The 19,040-nt window shown below is 51.4% G+C and overlaps 1 protein-coding gene across 11 annotated transcripts in view; it reads left to right on the top strand.

Annotated features, from left to right (window-relative positions):
• The first annotated feature begins 2,991 nt into the window (after positions 1-2,991).
• SLC35E2B (solute carrier family 35 member E2B) overlaps positions 2,992-19,040 on the top strand; it is a 23,746-nt gene continuing 7,697 nt past the window's right edge. The window contains exons 1-9 of one of the 11 annotated variants that reach the window (XM_025427506.3): positions 2,992-3,089; positions 5,661-5,776; positions 8,124-8,299; positions 13,030-13,407; positions 13,607-13,742; positions 14,135-14,262; positions 15,662-15,782; positions 17,489-17,542; positions 18,023-18,095. In XM_025427506.3, coding sequence (XP_025283291.1) covers positions 13,086-13,407; positions 13,607-13,742; positions 14,135-14,262; positions 15,662-15,782; positions 17,489-17,542; positions 18,023-18,095 — 834 coding nt within the window. In that variant the 5' untranslated portion in view covers positions 2,992-3,089; positions 5,661-5,776; positions 8,124-8,299; positions 13,030-13,085. The other 10 variants (XM_049110487.1, XM_049110486.1, XM_049110488.1 and 7 more) reach the window with 10 other exon arrangements.

The following is a 19,040-nucleotide window of genomic DNA, read 5'->3' as shown; positions in this document are numbered from 1 at the left end:
CACAGAGAGGATGGGTGGGATGGATAGGATGGATGGGGGAGGAGGCAGGAACTGCATAGGGACTACGTGGAGATCAGTCACTTCTGGCACGTTCTCCTTCAGAAAGATCCAGGCCAGGGCAGCCCTGGTGGCCCAGCAGTTTAGTGCTGCCTTCGGCCCAGGGCGTGATCCTGGAGACCCGGGATCGAGTCCCATGTCGGGCTCCCTGCATGGAACCTGCTTCTCCCTCTGCCTGTGTCTCTGCCTCCCTCTCTTCACTCTCTGTGTCTGTCATGAATAAATGGGCAAATTCTTAAAAAAAAAAAAAAAAAAAAAAAGATCCAGGCCAAAGCTTGGGTGGTTTTCAGAATTATATAAACACTGAGGATTTGGTGGGAGGAGGAAGAGGTGAGGAGGTGGGGTTGGGGTTGGGGATGGGGTGGGGCAGGGTTTGTCTGAGCCGCCTACAGACCCGCTGGCCAGGACCCCTCCTGCAGGTGGCCTGGATCAGCGGTGGCCCTCCTATGGAGGCCTCCAGGCAAAGCTGGCCTTTGTCCCCAGCAGCACAGAGGACAAAGGCTGGACTTGATCTCAGCCCATGGCTTCCTGGGAGCACAGTGAGGCCTTGCAATAGCCCTTTGTTCACCAGCACTGTTCCTCAGACACAGGCCTGAGATAGCAAATGAGCTGCTCCCTAACCCTGTGGTCTTGCTTCCATGACCTTTAATCCCATGGTACCCAGAGGCTGAATCCCAGGGACAGAGGATGCAGTGCCCTCACTAGGGTCAGGCCAAGGGTCATGTTGAAAGGTGTTGAGTAGGGACATCCAAAGGGTTCCCAGGAAGGGCTTGCATCCCTACTTTGGAGACAGGAGCTGTTTTTCCAAACCAGCTGCTCATTGCTCCCTGACAACCTTGGCAGTGGGCCTGGTGGCACAAGACAGGCGGCCTCATCCTTCCTCCCACCCAATGGAATGTGACCCAGACCCCATTTTCTTGGCTTCTGGGCCTCCCGGGCCCCTGTCCAGATATTCCTGTTCTCCTCACTGTCCCCTGGAAAGTGGTGCTCCTCTGGGCCTGCAGATTTCATCAGCATACCCAGGTGGGGCCATCAGACCAGGGCCATACACAGATGATTCCTGTTAAGAGGTGGTGAGGGCCTGGAGGCAAGAGGAGGTACACGCAGAACAGCCCAGCCATCTGGAAGGGGCCCATGAAAGTGGTAGAGCAGAACTTGCCATGGATGCTTTCCTTCCTGCTTTCTGGAAAATCACCCTTCAGACATCTTCCAAACCCTAAAGTAGATAGTTGTCAGAAGGGGGCCCTAAAGGTCAGAAGCCCCCTGTGTCATGGAAGGAAGCAAGGGTTGGACAGGGGGCCTAATGCCCTGATGCCCCAGCTAGAGCTTCACAGGCAGGATTCAGGGGAGCCTCAAACTCAGTCTCTTTGTTGGTCAGGTCTCCTCCTTCAAGGACTGCATCCTAACCGATTCATGTCTACAATGGGGTCTACACTGGAATCTTGGGTGTGCAAATCAGAAGCATTATTTAAATTACCCCATTTGAAACTGAGCAGAGTATGGAAAATCCTGACCAGTCTATATTCTTTCCTCCAAAATTCTGCTTCCTGGAATCCAGTCAAAGGAAGAAGTTGGAACTCTAACACATACAGATAAAAAGACATGGATCCACTTGTGTGGCACCCATTATGAATGAAACTCAGACACGGCCCAGTGGTGATATTACTCACACCACCTTAATAGACAGCAATGTTTCATTTGAATATTTAGAAATAATTGTTGACACAACAGAGAAAGGGACAAGACACCAATTCTGGAATGTGTGGGTGGAACAAAGGCTTCCTCAGGCAGTGGCTGGAGGCCAACTGGAAGCCCAGAAGAGAGGGAAAGGTCCTAGGCTCACATGATACCATTTCAAAACTGTGTCCCCAGATGAAACCTAAGAAAGATTTTGCTGTAAGAATGTTGAATTTTTATGAATTTGCTTTTGAAATTATCTGGTTATAAACAACTCACTCTCAAAACTCAAGACCACAGGGCAGTCATAAAGTATCTCAGGGTTTTGTGCAAAGAAGAAAAAACTTTTTTAAAAAAAATATTTTATTTATTTATTCATGATAGACATAGAGAGGCAGAGACACAGGAAGAAGGAGAACCAGGCTCCATGCAGGGAGCCCCACACAGGACTCGATCCCTGGACTCCAGGTTCACACCCTGGGCCAAAGGCAGGCACCCAACCGCTGAGCCACCAAGAGATCCCCAGAAAAATCTATTCTGTGAACTTTTGTTTAGATGGATGAAGCCCTTCTAAATACTTAAGGGATGATGAAGACGGCATCATATTATTATGTTCTGAGATAGCCATGTTAAGTAAACACTAATTTGGCTTTTGCTGCTTTCCTTTCTCATTTTTCACCTTTGGTGGGGCTCCTGGGCAGCCCTGGGGGCTCTCTCCCAGGCTTGGCCCACCCTGTGGATGAGCCTAGAAAAAGCCCAACCTGAGAGCACTGTCTGCTAACTAGTCTGAAGTACTAATTTTAAATCTCTGTAAAGAAAAGAAAAAATAAATCGCTGTAAAGAAAAACAAGTGAGGGACGCGTGGGTGGCTTACTGGTCCTGATCCCAGGGTCCTGGGATTGAGGCCCCCCACCCCGCACGGTGGGGCTTCCTGCTTCCCTCTCTCCCTCTGCCCCTCCCCTGCTTGTGCTCTCAACTAAATAAATAGTATCTTTAAAAAGAAAAAAGAAAGTTGGCCTGGTTGGCCTGGATTTCCTGGCCCATCCCTCCAAGTCAAGGCCGGCCCAGTGGTCCCCAGGGGAATTAGAGGCCAGTGCACGTGCGCGCATACACACCCCCGTCTGGGCCGCGGTGGTGGGTTCCAGGGCGCTGAGGCCCGGCACCAGGCCTCGCCCCTAGTTCCGCGGCGGCGGCAGGGGAGCCCAGGGGCTCAGAAGTCCAAGAAGCCGGGCCCCAGGCGCGGCGGCAGCTCTGGAGGCGTCACTTCCGGCGCGTCGCTTCCGGCCGGTGGCATCCGTCCTCCCCCGGCCCGGCGGTCGCGTAGAGCGGGGCGGAGGGACGATGGCCGCCCCATGGTGAGGCGCTGCTCGCCCGGCCTCCGCTGCCTACGGGACAGAAGGGTCTGCTCGGGGCTTCCCGGCGCACGCGAAACGGCCCCGCCCGCGCCTCAGCCGCGCGCAGAGCCCTCGGGGCGTCGCAGCCCGCCCACCCCGACCCCAAGGCCGCGCGCCGCGCGCTCCGTCTGTACCCGGACGCCGCGCTCTCCGGCCGGCGGCCCGCAGCCCACCTTAAATGCTGCGCGCCCTTAAGGCCCCGCCGTGGGGCGGGGTCGCCCCGTGTGTGGAGGGCGCCGCGCCCCCCGCCCGCCGTGCCGGGGGAGCTCGGCCCTCCCCAGAGTCCGGCGGCCCAGTCCTCGAGGCCGGCCGGTGAGCAGGCCCCGAGGCCCCGAGGTGGGCGCGTGTCGTCCAGGCTCGCGGGCGGAGGCCCCGGGCGTGTGCGCCCGGATGCGCACGGAGACCCCGCGCCGCTGTGGTCCCGCGGCCCCGCTGCGACCGGTGGGTGGAGGGGCCCGGCGGGCGCCCCGGAGCCCCGCATCCCCCTCTGCAGAGCAGGGCCCGGGACGCGGGGGGCCGCTCTGGCTGCGGGGAGCCCCCAGGCTGGGTCATTGTCTCGGGGGTGGTGGCCAGTCGGCCCGCAAAACGCTCAATAAAAGAAGCGGTCAGGTTGCCTCCAGTAGCTGCCGCACGCGCTGCGGCCCTAAGCCCGGCCGTCTGGCTCCCGGCCCCCTCCTCCCCCTCCTCCGAGAAGCCCCCTGGCCCACCCCCAGCGCCTTCGCCCGGCCCGACCCGCCTCCTCCCACGCGCTTGCTCTGCCCACCTCCAGCCGCAGCCTCGCTGGCCCGAGGGCTCGCCCGCCCTTCCTGGCCGCCGGGGCCCAGCGGGGTGGGGGCAGCGCTGGGGGCACGGCCTGGAGCGGAGCCGGGTGGCCGACGCTGCATCCGCCCTGGGGCCCGGGGTGCCGTCGCGCACGGATGTCCTGCCGCGGGAAGCTGACCTCCGTGCAGTGGCCGAGTTGCCAGGCTGCCCAGGACCGTCCGTGAGTCGGGCTCCGGCGACGCCGCTGGGTGTACCGGCCGCGGCCACCAGGCCCCCTGCCCCGCGTCGCTCACCGCTGCTGTGAAGGGGGAGCCTGCTTAGACGTGCAGTCTTTGTTCAGTGGCTTCTTTAAAGTTTGGCTTTTTTAATGGAGTGGAATGTACTTTACCGAAAGTATTTGAATTTGCAAGTAACATTTTAAAGCAGAATGAAAGCGTATTTAACAGCATGAGAATGGGCATTAAGAGCGGAATAGAAAGGATTTTAGATGAGACAAATCCACTTGCAATGTAAACAAATTACAAAGTGGAGAGAAGCAAACCAGGATTTTAATGAACGTGGGACTACGCCTGTCAGAGTTGCCGGTTCCTCTGAATCTTGTGTGCTTTTTAAATTGGGGCACATCGTGCAAAGGTCTAAGAACTCTGCTCTCACTTTATCTATGACAAATATTTTTTTTTTCAAAACTTGTCGAGCTACATTATGCCACCTTGGTAATAGGCCAGTGTTTATTACATACATACTCCATTGGATACTCGGATAGTGTCCAGCTTTTCAGTGATAAAAACGACTATCTGTCTATTCCAGTATGTACAAAGGGCCAGCATGACCTTTGTTAAATTGTTTCTTTAGGACAGATTTCTCAGAGATGAAGTTTTTATTCATTTATTTTTTAAGATTTATTTTTTCATGAGAGACACAGAGAGAGAGAGGCAGAGACAGGCAGAGGGAGAAGCAGGCTCCATGCAGGGAGCCCGATGTGGGACTCAATCCCAGAACTCCATGATCACGACCTGAGCCAAGGGCAGATGCTCAACCACTGAGCCACCCAGGTGCCCCTCCAGAGATGGAATTTTTTAATTATAGTGTATAAAACTTGTAGACTTTCAGTAAATTTTATCTAAAATGCCCTGCTGACAATTTGAACCAATCTAGATTTCCTTACCATGTGTTTGAGAACATCTTGAGTTGTTTGTTCTAGAACAGGAATTGTTATTCTCAGGCTGATGAGCCTTGGAATTTAGGACTCTGCATAATTGGCTGGGGAAACATCAACGTCTTTATTTTCAGCAACCTCCAGCCGAACGTTTCTTCAGTGGTGAATGTTCCACGGTGACACTAGCAGGTAGCAGCAGCAGATCCCAGGCCCCTTCCTGTCCCTGAGCCCCTCACTGCAAAGTTGAACAGAGTTCCAGTCCCCCTACCTCCCCACACCTGTTTAGGACATGTTAGGTAGTGGGGCACTTAAAGTCAAGATGTCACGTGTGCACATTCTGAGGACAGCTCTGGGCAGGAGAGCAGTCAAGAGCTGCTCCCTGGACGAGTAAAGATGATTTATTAGCTACCTACTCCATGCTGGTCAGAAAGCGTTATGCCTTAGTTCTTGTTTGTGATACTATCTGAGAGGGAGATCACTCAGACCTTTATCACCAGTGACCTGGGGGTAGCCAGTGCTCCACCCTGTTTCCAGGCAGACTTGAAATCTACTGTTGGCTCTTAAAGCCAATTCTTTCTTGTCAGATGAAGGCTGCTGACCTTTAGTTTTTGCAGGACAAGAATTGCTTCTCTCTGAAAGCAACTTGAATCACATGGTCCAAGAAAGAAGAGGCTGAGGAAACACGGGAGCTGGAGTCCAGGAAGGCATTTGTGACCCCACCAGGACTTTGGTGAGTGTGACCCTTTGAGCTCAGGACCATCTGGCCTGCAGCTTTTTGTGTGTGCTGCCCAGCATTGGATCCTGGAGCAGCTGTACCGTTCCAAGCTTAAACTCCGGGCTAACGGCTGATTATAAACCTGATTTCATTTGATCCACGTTGAGACCTTTGTGTCTCAACTCCGTTTGTATATTGCTATATGTTACTCGTTTTTACTGTTGTCTGATGTCACATTGTATGAAAATTCCCTGCTTGACGTGTCCGTCCTCCTGTGAATAGATAGCTGGGTTTCTGCTGCAGATGCTCTTACTGGTGTCTTGTGGTGCACACGGGCTGGACTATCTGCAGGAGATGTTCTCTAGGATGCAGTGGTTTGCAGGATCATGGTGAAGGCTGCCCGGTGGTGATTATCTAATTGTACCCTCCCTTCTACATCAGTCTGTTGATTTTGTAGTGGAAGGAAGAGCTTTCTTCTCTAACCTGTTTATCAATGGATGTTTGGGTACTTGTTTTATTCAGTAGGTTCTAACTTTGTGCCATCATTATTGACTTTCTCTTTCACACTGCCCCTGGATCTCTCTGGAGAATATTCTGTTCAGAAGGTACACGGGTGGGTTCTTTGTCTTCTGTCTTCACTGTGACTATGTCATTTATTTGGTTTGTGGTTTGGTTCACCTCTGTTTGTATCGCACTTCAGAAATTTTATTGAGTTGGGTTATTTTTGTTTTTTAAGCATGTGGAACATTAATATAGTTCCAGAAGTCATAACTGTCTGAACAGATGCATTTGAGAACTGTTGTCTGCTCATATTCCCTCTCCAATCCCCTTCCTGCCCTGTCACCAGTCTCTTTGGGCTTGGGCTTATCTTCCTCATGTTTATTGTTGTTCAATGTGATTTTATTTTATTTTTAAAAGATTTTATTTATTTATACGAGAGAGGCAGAGACACAGAGGGAAAAGTAGGCTCCATGCAGGAAACCCGATGCGGGACTTGATCCCAGGACTCCAGGATCACGCTGAGTCAAAGGCAGACACTCAACCACTGAGCCACCCAGGCATCCCTTATTTATTTATTTTTAGTCATCTCTACACCAGTGTGGGGCTCAAACTCATTACCCTAAAACCAAGAGCCACACAATCCCCAACCAAGCTAGCTGAGCACCCCTGCTTCATCTCTTTAAATTGCTTGTCTTCCCTGGTTTTCTCTGCTGGAACTTTCATGCTTATTTTTTTTTTTAAGATTTTATTTATTTTTTCATGAGAGAGAGAGGCAGAGACATAGGCAGAGGGACAAGCAGGCTTCATGCAGGAAGCCCTATGTGGGACTCGATCCCGGGTCTCCAGGATCACGCCCTGGGCTGAAGGCAGGCCTTCCACCATTGAGCTACCCAGGCGTCCCTTTCATGCTTATTTTTTCTCCATACTTGGGTTACCGTCACTGTATTATTTTGATTTCAGTCTCTGTGCTGCATTCCAGATAATTTCCTCAGACATTTTTCTGAGGAACATTCTGAGGAACATTTTCAGACGCAGTAACTGTTTTCAGCTCTGTCGTGTCTGTGTAACCCATTAATTGAGATGTTTTGTATTTCAGATTTTTCAAACTTATTTTGAGGAACTTGTAGACTTACAGAAGAAACAACTGTACCTGTATGCTCTTCTCCCAGCTCCCCTCCTGATGTCCTCCATGACTTCAGTGAGATTTACTAAGTATTACCGGTGCATTGTTCCCATCTAAATATCCATACAAAACTACCACTTAACCTGCAGACTGTGTTCAACTGTGGCGAGCTTGCCACTGACGTCCGTTCTCTGATGTGCGCTCCTGTCTGGGTGCTATCCCACATTGCATTCAGTGGCTGTGTTCCAGTGGTCTTTGCCGGTTCTTGACTTTGTGACCTGAGGACTTTTGGGTTTGTCTGACATATTTTCTCGACTAGATTTTCAGTCATGTGTCTGTGGCATGAAAACCACAGCAGTGCCAGGTTCTCCTTTAGTGCCTTAGATCAGGACAAACATGATGTCTCTCTGTCTCTAGTGATTTCAGCTTTGGGCGATGTCTGCCAGTGTCTTGGGCTAAAGTCATGCCTCTCCCCTCTGATTAGATAGCACCTGAAAGGGAGCAGTTTGGATACAAACACATCCTTTTTTCAGCCCTGCAATCGGGCAACTCCTCTCTGGACATTCATCCCTCCTGGCATCTTGGATGGCATCTTGGGTCCCTGCATGGTGTCCTGTCACTCTTCTGCCCTTGGCTTGTCTGCCCCTCCCTGGAGCGCCAGGCAACTGCCCCTCCCCAACGGGCAGCCCTTCTCAGCAGGTAATCTTTGATCTTTGATCCCTATCCATTGATCTTCAGGCCTGAACTGAGCAGGATTTTCTCCAGAGCTAATTTCTTCTCCTGGTACCAGACTACGGGTGTGACTCGGAGCAGGACCCAGAGAGCAGGTCCAGCTTCATGGCCCACCTGCCTCAAGTACCCCCGGCTCCTACTAGGGGATCCTGTCCTGAGTTGGAGCTTCCTCAGAGCCTCTGGTGAGATTTCGCTTCTGCTATCCTACACCTGATTTCCAAAGGCCCTTTTTGATGACATCTCCCTGTGGCTGGTGCTTCGTGTCTCTGGCACCCCCCTTCCTGGGACCTGCTACCTCCTCCTCTGGCCTCCTTCCAGCCCCTTCCTCTAGTTCCTTGTCTTGCTCTTCTCCCAGCTGCATTCTCTGTCCAAGACTCTCCTGGGGGGTCGTGATTTCCATACTCAAAAATCTGTTCTTTGCCTGTTGAATCTTTCAGAGAAGAGTCTCCTGGTCTCCTGCCTGTCCTCTCTGTGATCTTCAGTCCCTGCTTTCTCTGCAGACCAAGGCCTATTTCCACCCCCTAACCCCAGTCCCTGGAGGAGTCTGAGTGCTGTCACTCTCCTGGCTGAGCCCCTTGACATTCTTGCTTTCTTGCTTCTCTCCCCAACCTCCATGGGCTTCTATCTCACCAAACAAAGCAAGGAAGCAGTTGGGAATCCTGGTGTGACTGATAAGTCTTGATGTGAAGGATAGAGGCAGACCCAGTGTCTGTCATGCCTTGGACGGCTCCAGACCTGGTTTTCATATTTGGACTTGGTGTGGGAACCATGAACACTTGGAGGGCTCCTGCCCCTCAGTTACTCTGGCTGGACATGAGGCCAGGGGTCTGCCTGTCGCTGTGCCTGGTTGTCACGTTGGCTCATCACTGGGCTGAGTAGGCTGCCTGTGAAGATGTTGATGGTCACGGAAAGATTGTTCACTGGAAGGTGAGCATTTCTTGGTGGCCCAAGCATCTATCCTGGGCTTCCTGAGCCCTGTTCTGAACATGGGGGATGGGAGCACTGGTGTGGTGGCTGCTGGGGCCCCAGCACCTGATGGTAGCCTCTGTGTGTATGGGAGGAGGGGAAAGTGCAACCTCTCGCGCACAGGAAGAGGAAGCTCCCAGGCACCAAGGAGCAGATGGTGAGGGTGGCCACCCCCAGTTACCAAGAGAGGCCCTCACCCTCTGAAGGTGGGTCTACAGGGCTGGACAGCAAGCTTCAGATCTGGGGATCTGGGGGCGGGCAGGCAAATTAGGTCTACTAGAAGGTGCTGTGAGCCCTGCCCTCCCCTCACCATACAGCTTCCCTGCTTGGTTCTCACCAATGGGCTCTGGCCTAAACAAGCATGGAAGCATGGTGTCAGCAGCTGCGGGGGCTTGGGAACCAGCTGAGGACCTGGAAGATGCTACTCCTGTTGACGAGAGCTCTTCAAGGTGCATGGGGCTCTTTTCCACATGGAAATCTTGAGCTTATAGAAGAGTTTAGAAAATAGTATGCTGCCTCCCTACACACCTGCATGCCCTTTGCTTTCCCTCGAGTCCCATCCTTGCTGTCTCCCCCACCCCATGAACCTGAACCTCAGTTCCCTGCTCCCCACTCTTTTTCAGAACCTTTTCTATTTTCATTTCAAAATAATATTGGGGTTTTGGCATGTTTAACAGCCTTATGGGGAAACATGTTGAATATTTCCTTCTACTGCTTGGTCTTATCATTTCAGACCTCCAGCAGCTTTAAGATTTCCCTATTGGCTCTCATGGCAGAGCCCCGCATCCAGCTGCTGTAGGCCTTGGCCTCACAGATGTGCTATGATCTGTTTCTGCCTCAGTAGACATTTAGGCTGTGTTTTGCTGCTAACAGAAATGCTAGGGGCACTTGAGGTGCTCAGTCAGCTAAGCCTCCGACTCCTGATTTCAGCTCAGGTTATGACCTCGAGGTCCTGGGATGAGCCCAGCATTGGGCTTCATGCTCTGCGAGGAGTATGCTTCTCCCTCTCCCTCTGCCCCTCCCCCACCATGTGCTTGCAGTCTCTCTCAAATAAATAAACCTTAGAGAAAAGGAAAGAAAGAAAGAAATGCTACATTAAACCCCATCCCCAGGCAAAGATATGAGCATGCTTGAAGGGCTCATGGATCCCCTAGAACCACCAGCTCCGTTTCTACAGCCAGCCTCAGCCATGCACCCTGTGGGTCATCTCTTCTTTTATTGTTTCTTGTCACTCGCAGAGACTCTTGAAGGGTCACATCCACACCAATTAGGTCTGGAACCTGCTTGCATTTGTGCTGCTGGGTGTGTTCAGCCTGGAACATTTAGTGACGGAACCCACAGAGCACCTCAATCACCCCGAACAAAACTGTGGGACTGGGCTGGAGAAGAGGAGGCAGAACAGGGGCACTGCAGTGGAGCCGGGCATTGTCAGTGTCCTGAGGCGTTGAGGAGCTCGTGCTCAAGAGGAGGCAGTAGGAGCCCATGGAAGGAAGGGCCAGGCACACCCCATAGGACCAGGTCATACATTCTGGGAAGGCTGCTCTGGTACAGCCACAGTTGGGATGCATGTAGGCAGCCTGGGCTAGATGCGGGTGCTTGCTGGGGCCTGTGGTGCTGAGTTCATGGTGGACAGAAGGACAGATATTGGGGGTCAAGGCATGGTGGGGGGAGGATGGCCGAGTCTCTGGTGCTACCTGTGCCTGGGGGATAGGAGCCAACTTTTGGGCGTGGGGAAAATGAGTCTTAGGTTTGGGGCACCTGGGTGGCTCAGTGGTTGAGCACCTGCCTTTGGCTCAGTCGTGATCCTGGGGTCCTGGGATCGAGTCCTGCACCAGGCCCCTTGTGGGGAGCCTGCTTCTCTCTCTGTGTCTCTGTCTCTTTCTGTGTGTCTCATGAATAAATCAATAAAATTGTTAAAAACATGGGACACCTGGGTGGCTCAGCGGTTGAGCATCTGCCTTTGACTCAGGGTGTGATCCCGGAGTCCTGGGATCGAGTCCCATATCAGGCTTCCAGCATGAAGCCTGCTTCTCCCTCGGCCTGTCTCTCTGCCTCTCTCTCTCTCTGTCTCTCATGAATAAATAAATTTAAAAAATAAAATCTTAAAAAAAATTGTTAAAAACAAAACAACCCAAAGTCTTAAGCTTGAGGAGCTTTTGGGCACTTGTCTGCAGATGAACATCAGAGGGCAGCCCAGGTGACTCAGCGGTTTAGCGCCACCTTCAGCCCAGGGCCTGATCCTGGAGACCTGGGATAGAGTTCCACATCAGGCTTCCTGCATGGAGCCTGCTTCTCCCTCTGCCTATGTCTCTGCCCCTCTCTCTCTCTCTGTGTATCTCTCATGAATAAATAAATAAAATCTTAAAAAAAAAAAAAAAAGATGAACAGCAGAGCAGCAGAGCGGGCAGGCTGAGCTGCCAAGGGAGGTCCTGCTGGAGGTGCCAGCCTACAAGAGAGGAGCTGCCAAGCCCCTGCTAGTGGTGCAGCCAGCTTAGCACCTAGATGCCTCATGCTACACACCGTGGAGTCAGGGATGCAGTGTGATGGAGATTCTTTTAGATGTATCATGGGCAAGAGGAAACACACAGACATCAGAAGCTGTGGGAACAGGAGGCTTGCTAGGGACTCAGGTTTGAAGTCACTGGGGGAGGAGGTGGGACTCTGGCCCTCCTGAGATGGGGGCAGGCAGTTGTCACAGAGGACTTGCCTGGCCGCCATGGGAGAAGCTGGATCTGATTAAGCCTGTGATCTTAGGAAAAAGGACGGAGGCTCACTTAAGAAGCTGCTACCACAGGTCTGAGACCAGTCGCTAGGGGTTTGGTATGCTGCAGGTTTTGTCTAGAAAGTAGACACTTTTAGGGCATGTGACAGAGGCGGACCCCAAACCCTCACCCTGGGCCCAGGGTGGACAGTGGCCCCACACAACGTGATCTGCTAGAAGTGATTGTCATGTGACCCCCGGGGCTGGAGCCCACTGACACACAGAGAATCAGGGTGGTGCTACTAAGGTCTCGGGTAAGGAACTGTCAGAGAACATAGAACAGAAGATGTAAGAAGGAACCAAAAGATCAGGAAAGAACGAAACACAGGGGCCCCCTAGCCGGCCTGGTTGAAAGAGCATACGACTCCTGATCCTGAGACCATGAGTTTGAGCCCTATGTTAGGTGTCGAGATTACTGTAAAAAAAAATTTTTTTTATTTAGTTAAAAAAGAACAAGATACTGTGAGAAAAACTGATCAATTTCAGGTGGAAACAAATAGAACTGGTTAATATATGAACAGTCAGGGTGCCTGGGTGGCTCAGCAGTTGAGCACCTGTCTTCTGCTCACATCATTGTCCCAGGGTCCTGGGATCGAGTCCCATATCAGGCTCCCCATGGGAGCCTGGGATCGAGTCCTATATCGGGCTCCCCACGGGGAGCCTGCTTCTGTCTCTGCCTGTGTCTCTGCCTCTCTCTGTGTCTCTCATGAATAAATAAATAAAATCTTTAAAAATATACGTGTATATGAACAGTCAGGTAAGGGCGTGGGAGAGCAGCAAGGGTATCCATTTGGCACCAAGACCCACCGGCGGCCTGGGTGTGGCCTATCCTCTGGGAACCAGTGGGAAGGTGTGCAGCCCCTGGGGTGGCCTCAGGAGCCTGGGGGTTTGGCGGCCTGCAGGGGGGCATCCTGGGGTCTGCAGACAGTGGGCAGGTAAGGAAGGGCAGCTGGTGGAGGCTGTGGTTCTCAGCACCTCAGGCAGTGGAGATGGTTGCCATTGGGGTCCTTCCTCCCAGCACAGGATGCTTTCACACAGATGTGAAAAGAAAGCCAAAATTCCACGTTTGCAGTTACTCCAAATTGGTGGTTACAACTTTTGAGGATGTTAAGATGTTCACAGTGAGTACTGCGCTTTCCTTATGGCTTGGGAGGGCAAGTCACAGTCCATGCTCTGTCCCTGCAGGTCCTCACCCCAGAGTCAGCCTAACTCATGCTGCCCTTGGCCTTGAGGAGACAAGCATGTCGGCCTCAGCCAAATCACTGGCACTGGCAGAGCTGGTCCCCGGCCCCGAGGACAAGCCCAAGGGAAGGCCGCTCCTTGCCTGGGGGTCTCTCTTTGGCCACCGCAGTGAGAAGATTGTTTTCGCCAGGGGCGAGGGAGCCCCTGAGGAGAATGTGCTCACCATAACCATCACGGAGACCACGGTCATAGAGTCGGACCTGGGCGTGTGGAGCTCGCGGGCTCTGCTGTACCTCACGCTGTGGTTCTTCTTCAGCTTCTGTACCCTTTTTCTCAACAAGTACATCCTGTCCTTGCTGGAAGGGGAGCCCAGCATGCTAGGTAGGTAACACAGGGCCCACCTTCCAGGGGTCAAGGCCAGGCTCCTGGGACTTGCAGGGCAGGGCTGGTTGCATGAATTGGTCCTTGGGAAGGAGGGGCTATGGGTCGGGGTGTCGGATGTGTCTGGGTGCAGAACCGCATGCTCCGTCTGCCTACACGCTAGGAAGGGAGTTCACACGCTCTCCTCTCCCTCCTTCAGGTGCAGTGCAGATGTTGTCAACTACGTTCATTGGATGCATTAAAATATTTGTTCCTTGCTGTTTATATCAACACAAAACCCGCCTTTCTTATCCACCCAATTTCATTATGATCATGCTGTTCGTGGGTCTAATGAGGTAAGGAATCTGATGTTCCAGTTGTGTGTTGCATGGAATGTCTTGGCCTCGCTAGGAGTGGGAGGCCAGTGGACTGACTCTACAACCACGTGATCACAGGCATGTTTCTGTTGTGGACTTTATGTAGTCATAAGAGCTGTCTGGATTTTAGGACAACAAATGTATTGGTTTTGTGGATCTGAATGCAATCAGATTTCTTTCTGGAAGTCATGAGTCTAATTTAATAATGTTTTGAGAGTGATGCCCTTCATTTCAATGGGCCCGCCACTCTGGGGACATGGAGCAGCACCCCACAGTTTGCAGGGGTGCACCTAGGACTCCCCAGGGGAAGCAAGGAGGGGGGCGGGCAGCTGGATCTTCTGTCCCACTGACACTTTTTGGCTTATTTTTAGGTTTGCAACAGTGGTTTTGGGTCTGGTCAGCCTGAAAAACGTGGCGGTTTCATTTGCTGAGACAGTGAAGAGCTCTGCTCCCATTTTCACTGTGATTATGTCCCGGATGATCCTGGGGGAGTACACGGGTGAGTGTTCCTCTGGCCCCAGCGCCTCTTCCCCCTTGGGTAGGGGGTTCTTTCAGCAACAGCATGGTACTGGGGCTCACCTCTCCAAGGTGGATGGTTCACATTTTGTGAACATGCCCTGGTGTAGGGAGTCTCCCACCACAATCTGCAGTCTATGTGGGGCCTGTCAGGGGGACACCCAGCAGAGCCTTGGACTCTATCCCAGGGCCCTGAGCATGCCCACACCCATGGATACCTCCCAACTGCAAAAGCAAGTCCTTCCTAAGGGCAAAACAGCACTTGTAGCCTCCTGTTCTCTGAGTTTTCACACATACAGTCCATCATGAAACAGACATTTTTGGCGGGCTGGAGGACAAGACCACATGCTAGAGAACCGAGGCGGGGCTCACAGGCAGAGTGCTCAACATGCCAGGTTCCCTTCCTTCAGCTCTCAGCCTGGCAACTGCATAGGCCTGGGGGCTGCTTCTCAGTGTGCTGGTGGCTCCCTAGAGACCTGGGTCTGAACAGCACTGTCCTGTGCCAGGAGGTGGCCATTGTCTCCAAAGGTCAGAGTGGAACTCTAACATGGAAGACTCTTTCCCTCGTCTACTTTGAATTTCACAGTAAACTAAATAGTATCTGAAACTGAAGCAACCAGAGGCCCAGTATCCTGTTTCCAAAGTGAGTGCTGTTCCGTCCTGCTCAATGGACTTTTTTTTACAAAGATTTTTTTTTTAAGATTTTATTTATTTATTAATGAGAGACACAGAGAGAGGCAGAGACACAGGCAGAGGGAGAAGCAGGCTCCTGTGAAGAGCCCAATGTGGGACTCGATCCCAGGACCCCGGGATCACGCCCTGAACCAAAGTCAGACACTCAATCACTGAGCCACCCAGGTGCCCCTCAATGACATTTTTAACCTTTTGTGTCGAGTTTGTTCCTTGGATTTCAGAATGAGGCAGAGAAATAATCTCCACATAGATTGCAGATTGTGGTGGGGGACTCCGTACACCAGGCCATGAAACTGCCCCCACCCCTGGCTCCCCCTTTTGGACAGACTGGTCTGGAGACTGCTTGTCCACCCTCCTCATTCTCAAGCGAATTTCTGTGATGCCCGGCCAGGCAGGGCTCAGGGTCCCCCGGCTTATGCATCTTGCCCGTGGACCCAGCAGACACACCTCATGGAGAAAGGCCTCACAAGTCTACTGGCCTGGGAGATGGTGGCGAGCTTATTGCGGGTATGGACGTTGATGTGTTGTAATTTCCCTCTAGTGTAAAGACTCGGAAGCTGCTTGTTTTTGAATGAAAGTGGAATTAGCAGCTTCCATGAGGGGTATGAAGATGGCCTTGGTGCCCAGAAGAGATTTTGCAGCAGGAAGACTGACCACCACATCTCTTTTGTGTATTTTGTCCTTTCTAGGGCTGCTGGTCAACCTCTCCCTCATCCCTGTCATGGGAGGCCTGGCACTGTGCACGGCCACAGAGATAAGCTTCAATGTCCTGGGGTTTTCGGCTGCATTGTCCACTAACATCATGGACTGGTGAGTCAGGAAGAGCATGGGGACACATGGTGTTATCGGGATGGTGGACATTTAAGTTCATATTAACCCAGAATTACATCTCACAGTTCAAAGCTGGACACATCTGATGCTGCCTTTTCCTAAATACCAAATGCCTCATATCCCAATAAGGTAACCTTTTCTCAAAAAAAAACAAAAACAAAAAAACAACTAGAATTTGACAACATGTGGTCTTAGTATTAAAAAGACTCATTGCAGGGACATGGTTAACTAACAAATGCCGAATGCCCTTGTGGGGAAATGCCTCTACGTTCAGCTAAACAAAGGGGAAGAGGCCGTCCGATGCCTAGAACAAAGGGGCACTTTCTGGTCCATGCCAGGGCCATGAGAGGCCGTGCCCATAGGGGCAGCCAGTGTCAAGTGCCAGACGAAAGGCACCACCTGGGAGGTTCCTTGTCCTGCAGCAGAAGGGGACATATGTTACGTTCTCGGTTGCTCTTTGGATTCTTGAGAGCAGCCATTCTGTATCCTGTATAGGCCATGGTGATGAGGTCCACGCTGAGGCCGTGGCTAGCCCTACTCTTCGAGAAGTAGTGATAGCTTCTAGGTCTCCTGTTTCTGGGAAAGAGAGGAAACAGCCACATGGGTGTTTATTATTGCTTTCCTGTTTAAGTCAGACAGGCTCACCCTGAGGTTTTCAATACTAGGGCCAAGTGAAAATTTAAAAGTCACCTTTAATTTCATTTTTGACATTTAGATGTATTTCCTTCCGGCTTTTTCCCCCTGTATTTGTAGCTCCTAGAAATCTAATACAGCCTCATCATGCATTCAGCCTGTGCCTGGCTCTGCTCCCTCTGTGTGGTCCTGTGAGCATCCCATGCTGGCACCAGGGGCTCTCAGAAACCTTAGCCTTATGATTGCCTCCTGCAAATTAGTGACTCCTTGCCTACATGTGCAGGGAGTGTCTCTTCACATGAGCTCCACTGGAGTTTCTGACGCTGTGCAGGGTAAATGCCCATCAGAGAGACAGAGCCTGTGAGCATCCACAAGGGCCCTTGAGCCATGCTGCCAGGGTTGCCCACAAGATTGTTTTGATTTCTAGTTCCTTAGTGAGGGCTTTAGTCTTTTCTGGTCCTCAATAAAGTTTTTGCATCAAAACAAAATGAAACAAACCTCTGCTTCTAGAGTCCAGAGAACAGAGTCCCTAGGGGAAGTGACAAGCCCTTTGGTTCCTGAGGAAGCTAAGTGCTGTTTCATTTTCTCGTTGGCCACGTGTGTATTTCCCCTGTGGTTTGTCTGTTCCGTTCAGGAATTTTGTCCATTGTTTTTTCACTGGTGTCTTCATGAGCTTAGACTGTTTTGTTCACTTTTTTCCACGTGTTGAGTCCTCAGGTGCCCAGCCTGTGGCAGTTACTGATTTTTGGGGACTCTTGGCTCAAGGTGAGGTTTTATGCAGCACTTCGGTCAGGATTCTCTGACGCCTAAGATCTGGGTGACCTCAGGCACATCACTCAATCTCTGAGTACCTCAGTTTACCCTTCTGTAAAGGGGGCCATTCATGGAGTCCCCCTCACAGTGAAACAACACCCAGGATATCTCCAGGATGGCCTGGCTCCTAGCAGACATGCAGGGCCATCATTGCTTAGAAGGAGGCAGACACGAGGTCCCTTTGAGGTCCACGCTAACTTCTTGCATCGCCAGCTAACCTCTTCTTTTCTTTATTCTAGTTTGCAAAATGTTTTTTCAAAAAAACTCCTGAGCGGGGACAAATACAGGTTCTCGTAAGTATTGTTAGCCCATGAAACTCCCCAACTTTTAGGCCTGAGAGGACCTTTTGCCCCTTTGAGCTTTCAGAATCCACGTAGACCTGACACTTTTCCCACTTGGGCTTAAATGGCTTTTAAAACTACTTTTTGGAGGGGGTGCTTGGCTGGCCCAGTCGGAGGAACAGGCGACTCTTGGTTGCAGGGTGTGAGTTTGAGCCCCATGTTGGGTGCAGAGATTACTAAAAGAAAAAAGAAAAGAAACTTTGAAGAATAAATAAATAAAAGTACTTTGTGGAAACTTGGAAGAAAAACCCCTTATGTTTCCAGCTGCCTTTTAATCTGCGGTAGCCACGCAGACTGGCCATCACACACAGGCCCTCCCTGTCCCCCACGACAAAACAAACTTGTCACGCACTGGGTATTCTAGAGCTGCCTGCTGGAGGCCTGGCCTCTGCCATGGAGAGAGGCCCTCAGGTCCCTGTGTTGCCCCTGCAGGGCGGCAGAGCTGCAGTTCTACACCAGTGCCGCAGCCGTGGCCATGCTGGTTCCCGCCTGGATCTTCTTCATGGTGAGTGTCAGGACACCACCTGGCGCCTGGGCTGCTGTTTACCTGTAGTGATAGTGACTTGGGAGCAGGACGCTTTAACTTTCCAGGTCATGTGGATAGCTCCTTGGTGTCATGGCTTTGCTGCATCATTCACAAAGTGTCAGCAATGTGCCCTTGAGGCAAAGGCAGAGAAAGTGGAAGCCAAACCTTGTACGGGTCTCTGACATGGGCTTGTGCATGTAGAGGCCAATCTGTAGCTGTGGGAGTTTCCTGAAATTTTTGTGTGAGGGTTTCTAGACTTGTTTATTTCTATTTTTTTTATTATTATTATTTATGATAGTCACAGAGAAAGAGAGAGAGAGAGGCAGAGACATAGAGGGAGAAGCAGGCTCCATGCACTGGGAGCCCGACGTGGGATTCGATCCCGGGTCTCTAGGATCGCGCCCTGGGCCAAAGGCAGGTGCTAAACCGCTGCGCCACCCAGGGATCCCTGTTTATTTCTATTTTAAAATAACATGTGCAAAAAAATAATAAAATAACGTAACGTAACATAACATAACATAACATGTGCCTAGCTATAGAGCAATGAACGGGCAGGAGTATATAAACAAGAAAGTCTGTCTCCTGATCTCTCCTGGACCCACTCCTTCCTACAAAGTTCCCTTCCAGACCTGTCTACATGGCTAGAAACATACTCAAATATACATGTATGTAGTATGATTCCACTAGTGTTATAAAAGAGATCTTTTTTTTTTTTTTTTTAAACACAAACAGAACTGGGCTGTTTTGTCCTTTGTCTGTGTTCCGAAGTGTGGCTGTGCCCTGATTTGTCACTGCCCCATCAACAGACACCTGACTGCTTGGTGCATTTCATACAGAACAAGGAGTTTCTTGTGTTATGTCGTTAGCAGATGAGATTGTTTCTGTAGGATACATTTTTGGAATTGGAACAATTGATTGAAAGAA

The sequence above is a fragment of the Canis lupus genome, chromosome 5, assembly GCF_003254725.2.
Source record: "Canis lupus dingo isolate Sandy chromosome 5, ASM325472v2, whole genome shotgun sequence".
NCBI classification, from domain to species: domain Eukaryota; kingdom Metazoa; phylum Chordata; class Mammalia; order Carnivora; family Canidae; genus Canis; species Canis lupus.
The sequence above is the reverse complement of the archived record's forward strand: the minus strand, read 5'-3'. Positions and strand labels throughout refer to the sequence as shown.